At 36.0% G+C, this 20318-nt stretch overlaps 1 protein-coding gene across 2 annotated transcripts in view; it reads right to left on the reverse strand.

Annotated features, from left to right (window-relative positions):
• The window catches only part of INTS4 (integrator complex subunit 4), an 84896-nt gene that overhangs the window by 33441 nt on the left and 31137 nt on the right, over positions 1-20318 (reverse strand). The window contains exons 7-11 of one of the 2 annotated variants that reach the window (XM_006926648.3): positions 18785-18873; positions 17695-17815; positions 12479-12550; positions 10563-10737; positions 3645-3850 (exon numbers count right to left, since the gene is read on the reverse strand). In XM_006926648.3, coding sequence (XP_006926710.1) covers positions 3645-3850; positions 10563-10737; positions 12479-12550; positions 17695-17815; positions 18785-18873 — 663 coding nt within the window. The remainder of the gene's footprint in view (positions 1-3644; positions 3851-10562; positions 10738-12478; positions 12551-17694; positions 17816-18784; positions 18874-20318) is intronic. The other variant, XM_015600508.2, reaches the window with a different exon arrangement.

Here is a 20318-nt window from a genome sequence, read left to right on the forward strand (position 1 = left end):
GAGTGTGGGGATATGTGGGGTACTTTACATAGGATAAACAAAGGGAATAGCAAACAAAAAGGTCATGAGGTGGAAGCATGTCTGAAAAACAGCAAAGAAACCAGTGTAGCTGGAACAGAGCAAACAAAAAGAGAGCAGTACGAGATGATGTCAGAAAGGGGCCTCTTCCCTCCTTATCCCCTGCTCAACCTCACTAAAGTGATTAGAAAAGGTCGCCAATAACTTCTTAATGCAAAAAGTCAATGAACATATCAGTCTACTCTTATTTGATATGTCCATAGCATTTTTGCCAGTTCTTAAAAACTTTTTAACATAAACGACTTGAAACATAGATAAAAGCAGAGATAAAAAATCTCCTAGTTTCAACCATTAACTCATAGCCAACCTTGTTTCATCTATACCTTTACCCACTTCTCCCAGATTATGAAGCCAATCAGAGAAATCATAGCATTTTGTTGGTAAATATTTCTATAAATATCTTTTTAAAAGAATTCTTTATTTAAAAAAAAAACTGCAAAACCAATATCATGCCTAAAAATTTACTAATTCCTTAATATTGAATATCTAGTAAAAGTATTCAAATTTTTCCGACTCAAAGTGTTTGTTCTAATCAGGCTCCAACTAAGGTCTACACATTGCAATTGAACAATATGTCCCTTAAGTATCTTTTAATATGTAAAATCCCATTACATATCACTTCCCCCCCCACCCCCCTTGCAACTTCTCCCTTGTATATCTTGTGATGGTAGTTAGATTTAGAGCCTTGATCAGATTCAGGTTCAGGTTTTTTGGTTTGTTTTTTTTAAATAAAACCACTTCATAGGTGATACTGTGTATATTTCCCTCAGGAACTCTATGTCTATTTCTCTTTTGTGATGTTAGTAACCAGTGATAATCACTGCCTAGATGTAGTAATTCATTAAATTTGTAAGATAATGATATACAAATTCTATTATTCCTCATTTCTAAAAAGAGAAACTTCCCCTCATTAACTAGCTGTTTATCTGGAAGTTCAATTTGCATAGGAAAAGGAAGGAGATATATACCCGATTCCTTAATTTACCAGTTTTCAAAATAATGAGTTTTGATTACTAAGCATCTTCCCCAGGTGACTAATGCAGTGTTCTGTTTTTTAAGTATCATTACAAAATCATAAATTTAAATATATTTGCAGTTATAATCCTTAATTAATGATATGTTTCACTTTTGGCCAGTGAGAGGCTATTTAAGTCTCTGGAGTCTTTCTGATATGACTCTAGAGGTCTTTGATAACTAATGTTTGCTTTCTGTATGATAAGATGGCACAAGTTCATCTTGTTACATTTAGTGTGCCAGTTTTGGAATCAGCCATTTCTCTTAGGAATTCTGGTTCCTTTTAGTGGAAAATGGGATGTGTAAAGCATTTTTTTTTAAGTAAAGTTTGCTGATATATAATTTACTTTCTGTAAAATTCATCCTTTTTAGTGTACACTTCTGTGAGTTTAACAAATACATATAGTTATGTAACTGTCATCTACTTCTCTAGTGTCCCTTTGTAATCTACCCCTCACCCTCAGCCTCTGGCAACCACTGATGTATTTTCCACTACACTTTTGTCTTTTCCAAAATGTCATATAAATGGAATCATAGAGTATGCTACTTCTTGATTCTGGCCACTTTCGCTTAGCATAATACATCTGAGATTCATCCATATTGTTACATGTATCAACAGCTCATTCTTTATTATTGAATAGTATTCCACTGAATAGGTATGCCACAGTTTATTTACCCCCTCAACTGAAGGATTTTGTGTTGTTTCCAATTTAGGTCTAAAATAACTAAAGCCATAAAAAACATTTGCATACAGGTTTTTCAAACATAAGTATTTAATTCTCTTTAGTAAATGCTTCAGAGTGGAACTGTGGGATCACATGGTAAGTGTACGTTTAACCTTATAAGAAACTATTGTCATGCTGAGTTTCAAAGTGGCTCTACCATTTTGCATTCCCATCAGCAGTGTATAAAGTGTCAGTTGCTATCCTCATAGCACTTAATATTGTCAGGGTGTCTTTCTTTTCTTTTTTTCTTTTCTTTCTTTTCTCTCTCCCTCCCTTCCTCCCTTCCTTCTTCCCTTCCTTCCTTCCAATATACAGGGTTGTTTTAATTTGCATTTCCCTAATGACTAAAGCCAAAACCCTACCCCCTTGAGAAGCTCACAGTCTTGTAGAATAAAGAATTAAATAAACGGAACACACTCTGATGAATTCTACAGTACTAAACACAGTAGTATATACTTGTTATATAAGTATAGAGAACTGCTATTTAGCCCACATGGGAGGTGGGATTAATTAAGTTTTCCTAGATATGTTGTCTGATGTAGATGAAGTTTTCCTAGATATGTTGTCTGATGTAGATCTCAGAATAGCTAGTCTGCTAGGTGAAAAGTGGCAGTTTTGCAGGCAGAGGGGAAAAATTACAGTAAAGGCAAAATGGTGGAGAAAAGCATAAGGATTAGGTAACTGACTACTGCATAAAGTTCAAGGTGAAGAATGATGGGAAAGAAAGCTAAAATGAAAAGGAGGGGCCGGGTAACAGACACTATTCATGGAAAACAATCCACAGAGTATAAACTTATCTTCTTAGGAAAAAATACATAAAAAATTATAAAGATAACTCAGGAAAAATCTTAATAGACGTGCTAAGCAACTGAGAAAATTGACAACTTCAAAATCAAAGCAGTCAATTTGTTTTCTGATGTAGCAAAAATCTGTAACAGGTGTTAATAACTACATATAAAATTGCTATCCCCTTCGCAGTGTCTGAAAAACCAACCAACCAACCAAACAAACAGAAAAACAAAGGCCAACCCTCATTTACTAATATTTTGAAAAACTTCAGTACTCACAAATAAAATCGAGACTTCAGAAAAATAATTCAAGAACCACATAGAGTTGGAAGCCTGGGAGGCAAATCTGTGTTTATATTCTGGCACAGGCACTTACTAGCTGTGTGACCGCAAACAAATTACTTTTTCTCTGTAAAACTCCAGGGCTGAATGAATTGATCTCTAAAATCCCTTCTACTGTAACATCCTATGACTCACCAGAAAAATTAATTCAAAGGCTGAAAACAATTCTGTTATGTAGCCGCTGCCTTATTTATTTCCGCTTCCCTCTCCTCCATCTCTTCCACTCTATGCTACAATTGCAATGAATTCATTCGAGTTCCCTAAATATATCATACTCACTCTTACCTCTGGACCCTTAGATATTATTCTCTCTGTCTGGTACCCTTCCACTCTATCATCAGTGCTGCTTCTTTCTAAGAAAATGACTCATTAAGTCCTACTTCTCTTTTAAGTGTCCACTGTAGCATTCTTTTTTCCCTTTTTCTCCCCAACCTCACCACAATTCAGGTTAGATACTCTCTGTATTCCCATGGCGCCCTGTCCTTTCCTGATTACAGCAATACTAAGTTTTATTTGAATTTCCTGTTTAATAGTCAGTCTCTTCCATCTTGGTGGAGTTGTGTGATAAGAAGGAAAAATGGTGTTGCCTATATAACACTGTATCACCAAAACCTACCACAATGCCTGGTTTAAGAGAAAAAAAGTAGCACCTAGTAGGTAGTAATAAAAAAATGAGTAACAAACTGTGACCACTCACCTCTAACACAGCCAGGACGGTGTCTAACTGATCCTCTCGGAGGGTAATATTGTTGGAGATTTTTCTCATAGTATGTATGGACTGCAGACGTACTTCCTCAATTTCGTCATTAAACATGTCAACCAGGAAATCAAGGCACTTCTCAGCAAAAGAGGGTGACGACTGGGCCAGCATGCAGAGAGCCTCTACAGCTGCAATGCGGACCTCTAGACAAAAGGAGACAAATAAAACTGCACATCAAGTTAAGAGCTATGGAAAAAATTCAAGGATTCATTCTCATTCAGGTTTGTCTTTTGCTCTCTCACTCAACAAACTCTGTCTGGGAGATCCCCTCCATGCTCATAGATTCAGCTACAACCTTCATGTCGACCTAAGAAAGACTTTTGTGTCACAGGGACTAAGGCTTAGATTTGACAGACGTTATCAAGTCACACATCTATCTCTATTAACTGAATTTTTTGAAAACAAAAGATCTTATTTATCTGTATTCCAACCACAGAAAAGTACTTTTTAAAAGGGCGGTTTTAAAATATTATTAAGATTAAAACAGGCTACATATCATTATTCTCACATTAGAGATGAGATTCAGCAAAGTGCATTCACTTACCTCAAAGTCAATGAGAGCAGAGCTAAGTCTAGTACCCAGATCTGCTGATTCTAGACTAGGATAGCATCGTATAGTATTTAAAGGTACATGCTCTAGAGTGTTCGAAGTCTCACAGTGAATTGTGAAGAGCAATTCCTCCACTGACTTGGAGGGTGATCTTGAAGAAGTAACTTAACTTCCTAGGACTTCAATTTTCTCACTTGTTAAATGGAGATAACACCAATTTCCTTACAGAGTCGTTAGGATGACTAAATTACATAATGGAAGTGAAGCACACTGCCTGGCATATGTTAAAAGCTCAATAAATATTAGCTATAGCATAGGTACGGGTCTTGTAAGCACCTTGAAAATAGAAGCACGTCTTCTACCTCTTTGCATGCTCAGAACACGCAACAGTGAAGCCACTGATTCCAGGAAGCCCTTTGTTCATCAATTTTTCCTAAAAGGGTACTATATGCCAGGCCCTAAGCTAAGTGTTGGGATACAGAGATGAGAGATGAGCAAACTATAGACAATGCTCACAAAGCCATACATGGCGGTTTTATTCTAGTAGTTTCACATAGTTCTGTAACACAATGTACAGCTTCAAAAAGAAAAGAAAAACACTCCAATTGTGGTTAAAACTCACAAATATAATTTGGTTTTGTATAAGAAAATTTTATAGACACTTTAAAAGAAGAGTTACTACATTAAAGAGAGATGACTCAGATTTTCCTTGGCAGTTATGAATTCCTTCTTTTAGTCAGAAGAATTTGCTTCACTTCACAATAACGTAATTTAAACATGAAATTGCTAATAATTACAAAGCAAGCCAGAAATGGACCCAAATGTGTTAAAAGCCCTTGCTCTTCTTCCTAGGGCTTTATTTATTACACCATAATGACTCATGTGTAACACTTGCAACTCTATCAAGGGTATCACAGTATACTGAAGATACAAAGATAAACAAGATCAAGACTGTTGCCCAGAGCCTGCAGCCAAGAATAGTGATGAATGATATGATGGAAAAGCACAAGGAGTATAAGTAATATGCAGAAGAGGCACACAGAACACTCAACAGAATCACAGGCAGCTTTCTGAAACAAGTGATCCCTAAAACAATACCTGAAGGAGCTGCTAGGTCAAAAGAAAGGAAAAAGACCTTTCTAAGCAGGGGAAACATATGCACAAAGGCCCAAAAGGGAGGGAGAACAAGAAACAACTAGAGGACTAAAAGTATGTGTGATACTAGAGTCTACAGCTAATGAAATGATCTACTCACTTTCTAAAGTTAAATTCCTTTAATAAACCTTAGTGACAAACTGAAAACTATAGAACTAAACAACATAAACATTAAGTGATGAAATTCAACTGTAGAAACAAAACAAAGCATAAATGCTACTAGCAACAAAATAAAATACATTCTAGTTATTTGTCTTAGAATGAAACAGGCTTTAATAACTAGACTTCCTTATTATCTAATACTACTTAAATTATAATTCATGTATTAAGTTCATAGAGACCAAAACAGCAGAGGTAGCTTTAACAAATTTCTACATATACAGAAAATCTTAGAGCAAATTGGAGAGAATAACCCAATTCTTATATCTAATCATAGAAAACTGTCTTCTAAAATAATTTTCCGGCCCTTCTGAGAAGTCTTATTGTGAGGTAATTTTTATAGGTATTTTAAAGACTGAGTTCTAATCCTGTGACACAAATTTACTGTAAAAATTGCACAATCAACATTATATCCCTAGGTCTGTTACCCTCCCTGAAGATGAAGAGATTAGAGGCAATCATCTCAAAGCACTGACATTCTGTGATCTATGTGAGATAGACAGCATCATTTTATAGAAATCACAAGAGCTTTGCAGGCTATTACTGGCTAAAATGCTGTAACAAAGACCAGACGTATCTTTCTATATGAAACAACTAAAAGCAGAGAAAAAATATACAAAACAACAGTATTCAACACACCGGACATCAAGCAATAAAGAGTAGTGATCCCTGAGAGAGGAGAACTAAACAAAGTGAGCCCTATGATTATATCAGTTTACTGTCTGGAGAGTTTCCAGGTTGCAGTTCTCCCTGAGTTGAGAAGACAGAGCTGAGAGTCTGGTAAGGTCAGTGTGGCTAGGATTCATAGAGCAAAGCATCAGAAGAAAGAACCACACAGGGAAAGTGAGCTTGGGAGATCTGCAGGGGGTCCACCTCAAGTGGACAGCTAAGTTCTGATCTGTGAAGAAACTATTGGAAGTCAGAAAGAAGCACTCGACAAAATTAAAGAGAACAATCTCTAAAGCTCACACATGGTCTACAATTGTTTTGTCAGAACAGTTTGTTTCAGTAGTGAAAATAAATCCTAGACTAAATGTTGCTTGAGTCCCACCTAACAAAGCTTAAAAATAAGACCTGAGCTAAATTCATCCCAGAACAAAGCTTAAGAATATTTATATGAATATAACAATGTTCAGCATCCAATAAAGTAATATTCACATTGGCTAGCATCCAACTGAAAATTACCAGGCATACATAGAAGGAGGAAAATATAATCCATAATAAAGAGAAAAATTAATCAACCAAAACCAACCAGAAATCACACAAATAACAGACATAGTAGACAAGGACATTAGGCCAGTTATTGTAAATGCATTCTCTGTTGACAAAGCTAGAGAAAAGAGTAAGCATATTAAGTAAATACGTGGAAGATACTAAACAAACTCAAATTCCAATCAAATTTCTAGGGATAAAAAAGACAAAATCCAAGATGAAAAATACACAGGGATTAATGGCAGATTAGATATTGCAGAAGAAAAAATTAGTGCTCTAAGACAAAGCAAAAATTTCTAAAATGAAACAAAGAGACAAAAAGACTAGGGGGGAGAAAAGGAATAGCACACCAATGAGGACAACCTCGGTAACCTAATAAATGTATAACTAGAGTCCCCAAAAAAGCATGGGGCCAGAAAAATATTTAAAGAAATAATGGCCAAAGATATTACAAATTTGATGAAAACTATAAATCCATAGATCCAAGAAGCTCAATAAACTCTAAGCATAAGAAACATAAAGAAAATTACACCAAGACACATCAGAATTAAATCGCTTAAAACCAGTGATAAAGAGAAAATATTAAAGGCAGCTAGAGAAAAAGGGAAAAATGGCATAGATGATAGAGGTTCTGTTCATTCCTCTGGCGATCAAATCAAAGTTGTGACAGAAACAAGGAACAAGCAGCAAGGAAAAATAGCCTGGGATCTTGATGAACAAGTCATACAACTAGGGAGAAATCCAAGAAAGCACCCTGTAATGACAGAAGGTAGGACAGGACGAGCAGGGCTACCCAGTCTCAAGCAGCTGAGTGGGACGGAGTCTGCCACAGCAGCAGTAGCAGAAGTCTCTTAAAGGAGCCGCGTCCCCAAGCAGATTATCGCGGTGATGGACCTGCTCGTTCTGAGCACCAGTGCTGATTGGGCTGTGCGCAGGGGGCACCAGAGACGTACAGGGAGATGTTGTCCAAGTGAGGGCCTTGTGAGACTCACTCTGTACAGAAGTGCCAGTGGTATCCATTGTTCCCTGTTGAGCCCTCCTCCCTCCCAGTGCGCAGACACAGTGCAGCCATAGCCATGTCATCAAACTAGATAACAGAGGTCGCTCTGCCCAAAGGATTCCCTGAAACCCTGCCTCCTCCAACTCACGGCCCCACCCAAGCCACGTCCAGGTATATCCTCAGCCAGTCAAGTGCTCCTTGCTGAGTAGCGCCTAGAATCACACTGGAGGCAGCTGGCCTTGGTTTCTAGTGTAGCCTTTTGAGGAAACTATAAGCAGAGCATCTGTGGATTGCTTGCTGAATCTTAACAGGTTGCCCCAGAGAGGCACAGGCTGGGGCTAAATTTGGCCTGCAGCTGAACCCCTCTCAGGACTGTGCCAATGGACACTTATTTCACAAATACACACTAATAAGACCAGGAGACTTAGGAGCTTTGCTTAGTACATGGAAACAGATAGGGAAAGGCAGCCAAAATGGGAAGACAAAGAAGCAGAAACCATATGAAAGAACAAAACAGAGATCCAGATATAATGGAGTCAAATAATCTAACAGATGCAGAGTTCAAAACACGAGTTATAAAGACGCTCAATGAACTTCTGAGAAGTACAGATAAATTCAGTGAGAACTTCAACAAAGAGATAAAAAACATAAAAATGGAAATGGAAATTATAAAAAGGAACCAGTATGAAATGAAGAACACATTATCTGAGATGAGAAGTATATTAAATGGAATAAACAAAGGAAGAAATAAAGTGAATAAAAAAGAGGATCAAATGCCCTATCTAGAGGACGGGAAAGTCAAGGACACTCAATCAGCATGGCAAGAGATAAGATGCCAAGACTATAAAAATAATTTAAGAAGCCTATGGGACACTATTAAGAGTCGAAATATCCATCTGATCGGCATACCTAAAGAAAATTAAGATGTTGAACAGCTGTTTGAAGGAATAATGATGAAAAACTTCCCTACCTGATGAAGGAAATGGACATAAAACCCCAGGGGGCTCGGAGAATTCCAAAAACCAGGAATCCAAAGAGGCCCACACCAAGACACATCATAATTAAATTGCCAATGGCTAAATACAAAGAAAAAATATTAAAAGCAGCAAAACAAAAACAAATAGTCACCTATAAGGGAACATCCATAAGACTGGCAGCTGATTTCTCAAAAGAATCTATGCAGGACAGAAGGGCTTGGCAAAAAATATTCGATGTGATGAAGACCCAGGATCTACAACCAAGAATAATTTATCCAGCAAAGCTATCGTTTAGAGTTGAAGAACAGATAAAGAGCTTCCCAGACAAAAATAAGATAAAGGAATTTATCACCACCAAGCTAGTATTACAAGAAATGGAGGGACTTCTTAAGAAGAAAAAAACATGTATCAAAAACAGGAATAAAGAATGGTAACAACTACATTCCTATCAATAAGTACCTCAAATGGAAAAGAATTAAGTGCTCCAACCAAAAGACAGAGTGACTGAAAGGATAAGAAAACAAGACCCCTACATATGCTGCCTACAAGAGACTCACTTCAGATTAAAAGAAACACAGACTAAAAGGAAAGGGATGGAAAAAGATATTGCTTTGATAGACCTAGAAGGTATTTAAGTCAGACAGAGAAAGATAAACACTATATGATTTCACTTATATGTGGAATCTAAGGAATAAAAAGAATAAACTAATCAAAAACAGACTCACAAAAATAGTTGACAATCTGGTGACAGAGGAGAGGGGAGGTTGGGGGGCTGAGAGAATGGGGTGAAGGGTTAAAGAAGTACAAATTAGTAGCTGATGAATGATTACAGGGATAGGGAGCACAGCATAGAGAATGCAGTTAGCATTAATACGCTGGCTAGGTGGAAGGTCAGAGGAGGGAGGGAGCAATTGGGGCGATTGTTTTATGAACTATATAGATGTCTAACCAATGTACTGTATACTTGAAACTAATTAAAATAAATAAGTTTTTTTTTTTTTAAAGAAAGAAAAAAATAAGTAAAAGGACCAAAAAAAGAAGAAATATAGGTAATTCCTCAGTGCATGGCAAACCAGTTGCAGACTAAAAATTAGGTAAAATTAAAAACAAAGAATCTTGTAAATGATAATTTAAATTTTAAAAAAAGCAGCTAGAAAAAAGGACACCATGCACAGAAGGACAAAGATTTTTAAAAATGACAAACTTCTCAACAGAAAAAATGCAAATCAGAAAACTTTGGAACACCTTTAAGAGACTAAAAATACTGAAATCTATTAATCTAGAATTCAATTCCTGGTAAAAAAATCTTTCTAAAATGAAAGTGAAAGAATCTTTATTAGTCATACAAAGGCTCTGAGGTCAGACATACCTAGGTTTAAATCTTGCTTCTGTCTCTTACTAGCTGTGACTAATAACAAGTTATTATTATTATTGGTATCAATAATATCATTTATTACCAATTATGAAGTGTTTACTATAAATGGGTCATGTATTGTGCCAAAGCTTATATGTATATATAATCTCACTTAATCCTCACAATTCAGAAATACTTACTATTAACCTTATTTTATAGAAATGCTGGAATTTAAGCCTAGATTGACTGAACCCAAAGTCCATACTCTTAACCACTGTATCATACTACCTTGGCCTCAACTGCCTCTGTTTGTAAAATTTAAATAATAGATACACTTGGGACTATGAAGACTAAATGAGAAAATATATGTATGTCAACCAATATGATGCCTGACACATAGCAGTCATTCGGTAAATGGGCACTGTTATTATTAAGCGGTCATTCTTACCATACATCTCATCTTCCAATCCATGAACGAAGGCTCCACAAGCTCCTGACTCGATCAAGTTCACAGCCCCTGTATCTACTTCTTCTTTGGGAGCATCATCTCCCCACTTTCTGCCGCTGGAAAATTCCCCCGAACTGTAAAGCTCCTTGGCACGCTCATGTGCAGTGCGCTTCCTCTGTAGAGGACAACAACAATTACCACCTGCAGAAGTTTCATGAAGGAGCAGTAAGGTGCACCTTAAAAATATGGAAAAGTAGGAAATAAGACTGCTCTCTCAGATTTACACTTTCAAAAAAATGTTCAATATATCAGAGCAGAAAAAATGCAAATGCAAAGACTGAAGGCTCGCAGGACTATCACTGCTGACAGTAATCACATTTAAGACAGTAACCTTACTAAAGATACTGAAAGGATGTGCTGATCAGACAGGTGGTCATGTCTGCCACGGTGACATAAGAAAGGGAGAACCAGAGAAGTAAATAATAGCAGTGTCCCTCCAAACCCTATCCTGGGTAGATAATACACTAGAAAAGAATTTTTGGCGGTCCCAGTAAAAGTCAGTCTCTACTTGGCAACACTGTGCTCACCAAGCAATCTAGCAAATTCACTTTCTGCACAGTTTGCCTAAGGGAGAATATACTGGTTGGCTAAAGTAAATACCCAGTCTACTTGACAGTTACGTCTCTCATCATAAATGAATACTTTATACAACAGCCTCTTATGAACATTCTTAATGTGAGCTCTTGGTAATCATCTCAAAAGTATGGATGGAATGTAGCACCTGATCCTACAAGGATGTGGGTTAGACTCAGTAGTAAAGTTTGTACCTTGTGACCTATCTTAGAAACCCTTGCATTACCATCTCTCAACATTCACCATGATCATGTCTTTCTTTACCCTTCCACACCAGTTTACACAAAGAACACTTACCAACATCAAATGAAGGTGCTGCTCTTCAGGAAAGCCATACGGCAATGTTTCATGAAACACAGATATCAACTCTCAACCATGCCTAAGAATTTAGCCTATCTTAACAAATAACTCAAAAGAAGAAAATATCTGATATGTATAAAGATAATATTCTTTATGTGATTTATTATAATGGAAAAATTAGGAGGACTAAATATATAATAAAGAACTAAAAATGATGATGTAGCTACTTAACAGAATATTATGTAATCAGTAAAAATGCTAAGTATAAAGTTGGCAACATAAAAAAAAGTATATAATATAGTGACAAATGTAAAAAGCAGACCACAAAACTATCTGCAATGTTTATACAATGTTTAAAACATGCACAAGAAAAACAGCTGGGGAGGAATACACCAAAATGACAAAAGTCACTGTTAGAGTAATGGAAAAATGTGTAAATTTTTTCCTTTTTTCTTCTATTTATCAAAGATTCTGTAACTCTACTGTCACTTTTATAATTAAAAAGTTAAGACATTAACAATGAATGTACATATCATATTCACAGATTCATTTGGTCCTGGCAACTATGTCAGAGAACTATACAGTAAAAGCTCAAAAGCATTCCACAGAGGCATTTTTGTTACTGTTCGAAGAAAGAATTTACTCACTCTTCCATGGCAATTGCTGTTGAAAAGAAGTCCTAACATGTCACAATCTCAAAAAATAAGACCAGACCTTTGTAGTTCCTAACAAAAAGAAAGTTAATATTGCCTCTTTATAAAATACAACTTGTGCAAAGTATTTCATTATAATAATTTAAAATTCAATGAAGTAACTTGTAATTTGATTCATTACTAAGATTTTAAATTAAAATGTAATCCAATCACCCTACATTAAGTTAACAAATGCATGGGCTGCAAAATTAAATCAACATCAACTTGGCATATAGTTACATTGATGTTGGTTACAGAAACCCAGTTTAAACAACAAATAATTCAAGTTACCCTCAGATCTGACATCAGCTTCTTGTCAAGCGTCTGCTCCAAGAAATGAGAACTGACTTGCTCCATAGAGCCCTGTAAAAAGAAAGAATTCAGAACAAACTGAACATCTTTTAAGTCCTGAACATTATCGTAATATTCAAAGTTTGAAGCCAACTTAAATGCATAGCGATAACATTATTCTTGATACTAAAGACGCCTATGGGTTCTAAACGATGAGGAAAATAAAAACATTAGCAGTAGCAGCTAGCACCTAAATAGAGCTTACTATGTGTCATGCACTGTTCTGAGTACTTTATACATATAGTAACTCATTTAGTTATCCTATGAAGTAAATAGTATTATTAGTCCTATTTTATATTTGGGGACAGTAAGACACAAAAAGATTAAGTAACCCATTCAAGGTCACAAAGAGTGTAAATTACAGAGCTGGACTATAAACCCAGGTCTAGAATCCTTTGCCTTAACCACTATTCTTCACTATTTCTCTATTTCTTTCTTTTCATTCATTTGTTCACTCATTCACTCATTCAATAAAACAAATATTTATTTAGTAATCATTTGATTATATGCCTACAGTTACCAGGAACAGGAATACAAAAATAAGACAAAAATCCTGCACTCAATGATCTCAAAGACTAGTAAGGGAAACTGATAAGAGGTAACTACATTATGGTATGAATTGTTATAATACACATTTATAAAGGGTACTGTGGGAACTAAGAGAACCAGCAGTAAGGGGTGAAGACAGGGAGAGATATACTTGGGAACGAGAAATCATAAGTGCAAATGCATGAAGAGAGAATGTTATGTGGGAAACATCAAGTAGTTTCTGTGAATGGGGGTACTGAAAATAAGGCAGGACAGATAGGCAGGGATCAGGTCATAAAGGTCCTTGTTTGCCAAAGTAAGGAGTTTGCCTTATGCATAATAACTAGATAATCTCTGTTAAATGCTTAATGAGCTCAAGAATGTATAAAATATTTTACTTATATTTAAAATTTTTATTCCCCCAATAATCCCATGAAGAATGTACATGGTCCTTATTATTAGATGAGAAACTGAGGCTGAGAGATTTGGTAATTTGTTCATTTCAAATAAGAGAGAAACAGAGTCAGATTTACACCTCACAAACACCTTGGCAGGAAATGTGGCTAATGAACCCAAAGGAATCAAAATGAAGCAGGAGGCTATTAGAGCAGGTCCTGGACATTCTTAAAGAATATACTGGAGACCTTCTCTAATTCCCAAGTTAGTAAATACGGAAATGCTTACACAGGCTCAGACATTTTCTTTAAGCACATTTTGCAATAAAAGTTAAATGTTCTTTGAGAATATATTTACCCGAGTTACCACCTTTCCTACAACTCTAGGAGATCAATTAATTGTTGTGCTATTTTGATTTGTTGTTTTAAAACCACTTTTTCTTATCTCTACATGGTACAGTTGGTGGCCGTGTTTGCTACATAGATCTGTGCCAATACCAAACCTAACATTCATTTTTTAAACAATGTTTATGAATAAAAATCATAAATAGTTTATGAATAAAAACTATAAATTTTTAAGATTTCATTTTCTCTATAGTTTTACCACCAGTGTTAACAGTTGGCTTTTCAAGGTGTTTTTTCTACAAAAAATGAAAGTTTTAATGACTTCACACTAAATTAATCCACAGTCTCAATACCCTCTTTCAATACCTTCGGCTGAGCTCTCGCCCAAGAGAGTAGCAAAGAGGACATAATATTCAAATTTCAGCTTCAAAAAATTACATATCATTATTTGTAACACATTTCTAATGTTATCTAAGAAAAGTTGAAGATTTCCATTTTAAGTCCACAAATACCAGAGCTCTACAGCATAGTAATCCACTTGAAAAATGGTCAGACCTGAATGACTACAGCCCAGTAGAAACAGAGAAGGGACAGATTCAAGGTATGTCAAGAAGGTAGAACTGATGAGAGCTGACACCTCAATGGAAACAGGACACAGGAAAAGAATTCCCTAATGCCACTGGGTTCATGGCTGGGTAGGTCATTCATCACTCATGAAAGCACAGGAGAAACAGATTTGGACCAAAAGGTGAGTTAGTTCATCATAAAATGTATCTCACCAGTCAGAAAAACATCTATATTCTGCTCTACTTTAACTAAGACAAATATATTCAGGTAAGCTCTGCTTTCTCTAAATGTACCACTACCAATACTTAATTTATATTTATGATACTAAAAAAACCATGATATTTAACAAACAAGTATGCCAAACCTGCTTTCAGAGCAAAAACAGTTCAATTAGTATAAAAACAAAAGTCTATGTACTCTTTGAAGGCACCTAGCCTCTACTCAATTAGGTGATTAAAGAGGAAAAAAAAAAAACCAACAAAAAAAAGGTGAATGATTATGTGAAACTGCCCCTGACTAGGACATCTGCATTTCCCCTGGGAACAACCAGCCCTGGGCAGACTTGCAGAGATAAAAATCTAAAATCTAACTGTCTCAAAAATGTTATAATTTAAGGTCAAAGACTTCTGAAGGCTTATAAATAAGCTTTATTTAATATGAGAAATTAAACATCTTAAGAAGAAACACTGCACTAAGGACCATATCCTAGATGGAATATCAATTATCACGATGAATTTCAAAGTAGTAATTATATTCTAAATAGTTTGATGGAGCTGCGTACTTGGAAATCAAATTTCTTTGCCCAATTAGGTCAGTTATAGATAACCAAAAACCAACTATTCATACGGTTTTGAATTTTCTGAGATAGCGCACATCTGAAAATTTTCATCCTGCTGCAAGCCAAGGAGAATGGAGACTATTCATTTTTTGTACACAATGGACTAAAGCCTTATCATTTCATTTAAATTTTTAAATAACTTGGCTTCTGCTTTTCTCTTGTGCTTCGTTTTGTTGCACATCCTTCAAATTGAATATTATTCCCCTATACCAAGAAGTACTATAATGCTTGTAATTTGGGATGCCACTATAGTTTATTAGTGTGCATGATACTGTACCCCTATATCTCTGATCAGATTTCTCCTTCCTTACTTTACCTAGCTAAGTCATACTCTCAGCCTTCAAAACTCTGAAACCACCTCCTCCAAGAAGCCTTCAGTGGTTGTTCAGTGCTCTTTCCTAGAAATATCAGGTATTGTAATTGATTGCCTACATCAATCTATCAGACTATCAACTCTTTTAAAGACATAGACTATGCTCAGTGTTTGTTAACTTGATGAATATGTGGTCTAAAGACCATATGCAGTTTACTTGACCATGGGTTTATCTACTCAAGAGTTGAAGAATAGGGAGTTTACCTCTTAGCTTACATAAAGGAGCTAATAAACCAGCAAGGCCTTAACTGCACAACCACAGCTCTCAATGTGTAACTGGACCCTCACTAGGAAGGGATTCTACATGGGCTTTAAATCATGAAGTGTTATTTACTACCTACATGGCCTTGGACAAATTACATCATTTTTCTAAACCTTAGTTTTATTATTTAGAAAATGAATATTATAATACCTACCTTAAAGAGTTTAAAAGGATTAAAAATTACTTGCAAAAAGTGAATATGTATACGAGTATATGTGTATATGCATGTGTGTACAAGGAAATGGGTATATGTGCATATGGATATTTGTATAACAAAAAGTGCCTAGCTTAGTAGGCTAGAAACTCCATAAAAGTAACAATTATTATTAGCAAGATTAGATTATTTACTTTTGTAATACAAACATAATTACTTATATAATTTGTAGCTGTAAGGATTTGAAATCACTGAATTATACCATAAAGCACTTGAGTCAAATTAGAGTCATCTAAGTGGAAACCCTTTCAATTCACCACTGTAATTCAATATTCATACAGCTTGACATAAATGAATTTCAGATCTTATGGGGTACAAATTGAAAAATCTGAATGACACTGCTTTAAGGATTACTTTTCTAAGCTGCCTACTCAGATGAAGATATATCATTAAATTATTCCTCTAAACATCCTCTCCCCTCTTTCTCTCTTAGACACACACACACACACACACACAGTAGATGCTCAGAGAATGCTAAATAAAAGAATCTGATGAATGATTGGACTGCTCTGAATTTTAAAATATTCTTAGACCAAAACAAAGCTTTAAAATGTGAATTCAAAAATAAAATCAGTAACAGTAACTGGCTTGTTTAACCCTGTATTTTATTATGAACAAGCAATACAATTTATATGCAGGAAATTCTGAAATCATCCTAATTCCTTACTATTCCATGAAAATACTTCACACAGGTTTCAGCAGTTACCCCATATATACTGGTCATAGGACAAAGGCTATCACTGGATCTGTGGGCTATCACTGGGAAGTGTCCAAAAAGAATCTCAGGCATTTTTGCTGTGATATTATACAAAGTTTTATAGATATTTATATGTATTTACATACTATAATCACCTCCACCATCTCACATAGACTGTTACAATAAACAAACATTTTCATACACAGTCTCTCATTTGAGCATCGTGATAACCTTGTGAGGTATATATTTGATATATATATGATATTAAACCCACTTAATAGATGAGGAAACTGAAACTAAGATTAAGTGACATGTCCGGGATAACACGGCTATAATATAAGGCTATTAGGCCAACACTCCTTCTGTAAGACAGCTCCATCTCTGAAAAGTTAAAATTGTTTTTACAAATGTACTACAAGTTCCCAAAGGCAAAACAGTAGGAAAGTATCAGGATAAAAGTCAGGAGATTAGTATCTGAATCTTAGTCTACAACTTTCTTTCTATATAAATTGGATAATATTCTTAACTTCTCTAAGCCTCAGTTTTCTCACTTGAATAATGGGAATATCAACATCTATCTTGCTGGGTTCCCATGAAGAATAAATGAGATCATGTTAATGGCTTCACAGCAAAGTAAGTCATAACGGGTGCTTAGTAAATGGTAGCAATTATTTTTATTATTATTTTCCTTTTTCTCTAGGCCTTAGCTATGTAATATGTTAACAAGTTTAAAGTGGATTATCTTAAAATTTTTGTAGTTCTAAAAGACTGCTTCTCCATTGGAAAGTGAGCCATTTCTTTCTATTTTAAGAAATTTTCTATTTTAAGAAATACTAAGGTTTCTAAAAGTAGTTACAACTGTCCCTATCTGTAGTTTCTCAAAATATGTGTACAAGTGCTAACAGGCAACATGTTCACTAAAGAAAGTAGAGCTTACCAGTAACTTTGCAGCTTGAACTCGAACTACCCAGGAGCCATCACTGACCATGTGACAAATTTTTCCAAATGCATCATCAACTAAGCGAATTTCTTCATTAGAAGAAGGGATTGGGACAATGCTAAATTTTAAAAAAAGGAAACCACAAATGACAAAACATAAGCCTAAAGCTGCAGGTTCAACTGAGTATGACCAATGAAAACTGGCATGGGTAGAATAATTGAATATTAAAATCCTAGAATGATGAAATATATTTAGGTGCACTGCAAATTTTCAGTGTCTTGAATAAAAGTGTTTAACCCACCAAAGGTTCAAAGATTTATGAAGATACCAAAAACTAGCTACCATAGAGTATTTTTATATCTCTAGGTTTATTCATCGCTACATTTGCATCACTCTCAATATAGTAAATCACAGAATAATTGAATATACTTGCAAATCTCATCCTAAAAGAAGAGGCAAATTCCAATTAATTCTTTCTTTTGTGGTGGGGCGGGGGGTGTCTGTAGGTTTATTAAAGCATTCTGGTTTTCTGAATTCAGCAGGCAATTTAACGAGGAGGAAAAAAACACTTCTTTTCCTATAGAAGTAGCTCCTCTATAAAAAGAATAATAATATTTCTCTCTCCACATCAAAGAATCTCTGTGTGAATAAATGATTTGATTACTGTGAAAATATTTATAACCAGGAAAATACTACATAAGGGATCATTATTCTCAAACCACCTGGTATCTTTATCTGGCATTTGTATTTACTAAAATGGGCCCCAAACAATTTTAAAGGTTAAAAAAGAGCGGCACGGGGAGGCTGCAAAGCACTTGAGACAGTCCCATCTCTTCATTTATAGAAGAAGAGGCTGGAAGCCAGAGAGGTGAAGTATCTTTCCCAAGGTACACAGAAAGTTCATGGAAGGCAGAACTGAAGAACAAGGACTAGGTATTCTGATTTTAAGGTCTCTGCTTTTCCCCTATTGCACACTGCTTTCCAAAAATCTAAACAACATTCTTTTTCTGGAGGTGGGCTTTTTGCATGGTAGGAGGAAAGAAAATGGCTTAGCAATGAACAAAAGCTGGCTTACACCCACACTGACCTTTCAGGATAGAGCTGACTGACAACCCAGATAAGCTGGACTGCAGCACTGCGCACTTGTTCATAGTCATCAGAGAGCAATTTACAGGCCTGCAAACAAGGATTCCAAAAGTCTGTTAGTTTTGTGTCCCCCAGGTGATGTGCAAACTATTTTCACAATGAAGATAGGGTAGCTGAATAAGGATGCCAATCATAATACTTGTGGGTGGTTTTAACTTGTTGCATCTTTGTCCAACAAAGAATTCTTGGCCCCTGTCAGCTGCTCTGTGTTCTGACTATGCATCCTCCTACTCCATGTCAGAACCACAGACTGACAGCACAAAAGCCATCTAGAATAGCACAATCCTAGCAAAGCTGACTGGGAGCCCACAGTGCTACTTTCACAGGCTTGAAGACCAGAGATAGTTTCTTCCTCCATCTGTAAAATCAAAGCACAATTTTCTGATTGACAAGCTGTCTGAAATTAATGTACAGATTTTTGTTTTACTTTGCTCTGAAATGAAATATCCCCACTCCAGCCAGTCATAGCATTACCCTAAACTTCAACACCCAAACTACTCCATTTCTGAAATTTTAAAATTCTATATGCCATGCTATGACCATAATATGCTACTTCACCAGCTCTTCCATTTCCATGACTTAACCCATCATACCTGCTCCTCAATCCCAGTTAGCCTACCTATCCATTTAATCCTTTTCTCAATCTTGGCACTTCTGACATTTTGGACTGGATAATTCTTTGTTGTGAAGGGCTATCCTGTCCATTGTAAGATATTTAGCAGCATTCCTGGCCCCCTTCCACCAGACGGTTGTAGCACCGCACCCTCACCCTCTCCCTCTCCCCAAGAGTTTCAACAGTCAAAAATACCTCCTATCCTGACCTTTCATCAGCATTTGACACTGTTCACTGAGAACTCTCTCTTGCCTTTTCTGGAATATATTCTTCCTCTTCCTCCATCTGGTTGCTCCTCAGTTCCATTCTAGGGCTCCTTTATTGTATACCTCTTAAATGTTGGATCTTGCCCATGGTTCCACTCTTGGTCTCTTTTAAGCTTCTTACTCTCCCTTGAGTATCACCATACACCTTAGATATTGATGGATCCGAATACTCATCTCCAGCTCTGATCTCCTCCGATCTCCACACCTTCAAAACTATCTATGACCTAGAATTCTTATTATAGTTGTTGTCCCACCAAGTCTTAAAAAGTCAATATAACCAAAGCAACTAATTCTACCTTTAATCTCAAATTCTCCACCATAGTTCCATCCTCATTCCCTTGAAGAAGGCCTTGAGGCCCTCATCATTGCTTGCCTAGTGTTAAAAAGAAACAACAGGCCCAAACTGGAGTCACTTCTGCTAAGCCCCACCAAGACTTAATACCTAATCTAACTGCAGTTTCAGCCTCTCCCAAATGTAGAATTTTAATCCAAAAAGTCTAAAATTTCCTGGCCAGCACTATTAATTTGCTGATTAATCTGCCTGCCTTTCCCTAAAAGAAAGTAACCCTACCCAAAATAAGCCACTTTTAATGTCC

This window comes from Pteropus alecto, unplaced genomic scaffold, assembly GCF_000325575.1.
Source record: "Pteropus alecto unplaced genomic scaffold, ASM32557v1 scaffold7, whole genome shotgun sequence".
In the NCBI taxonomy this organism is placed as follows: Eukaryota; Metazoa; Chordata; class Mammalia; order Chiroptera; family Pteropodidae; genus Pteropus; species Pteropus alecto.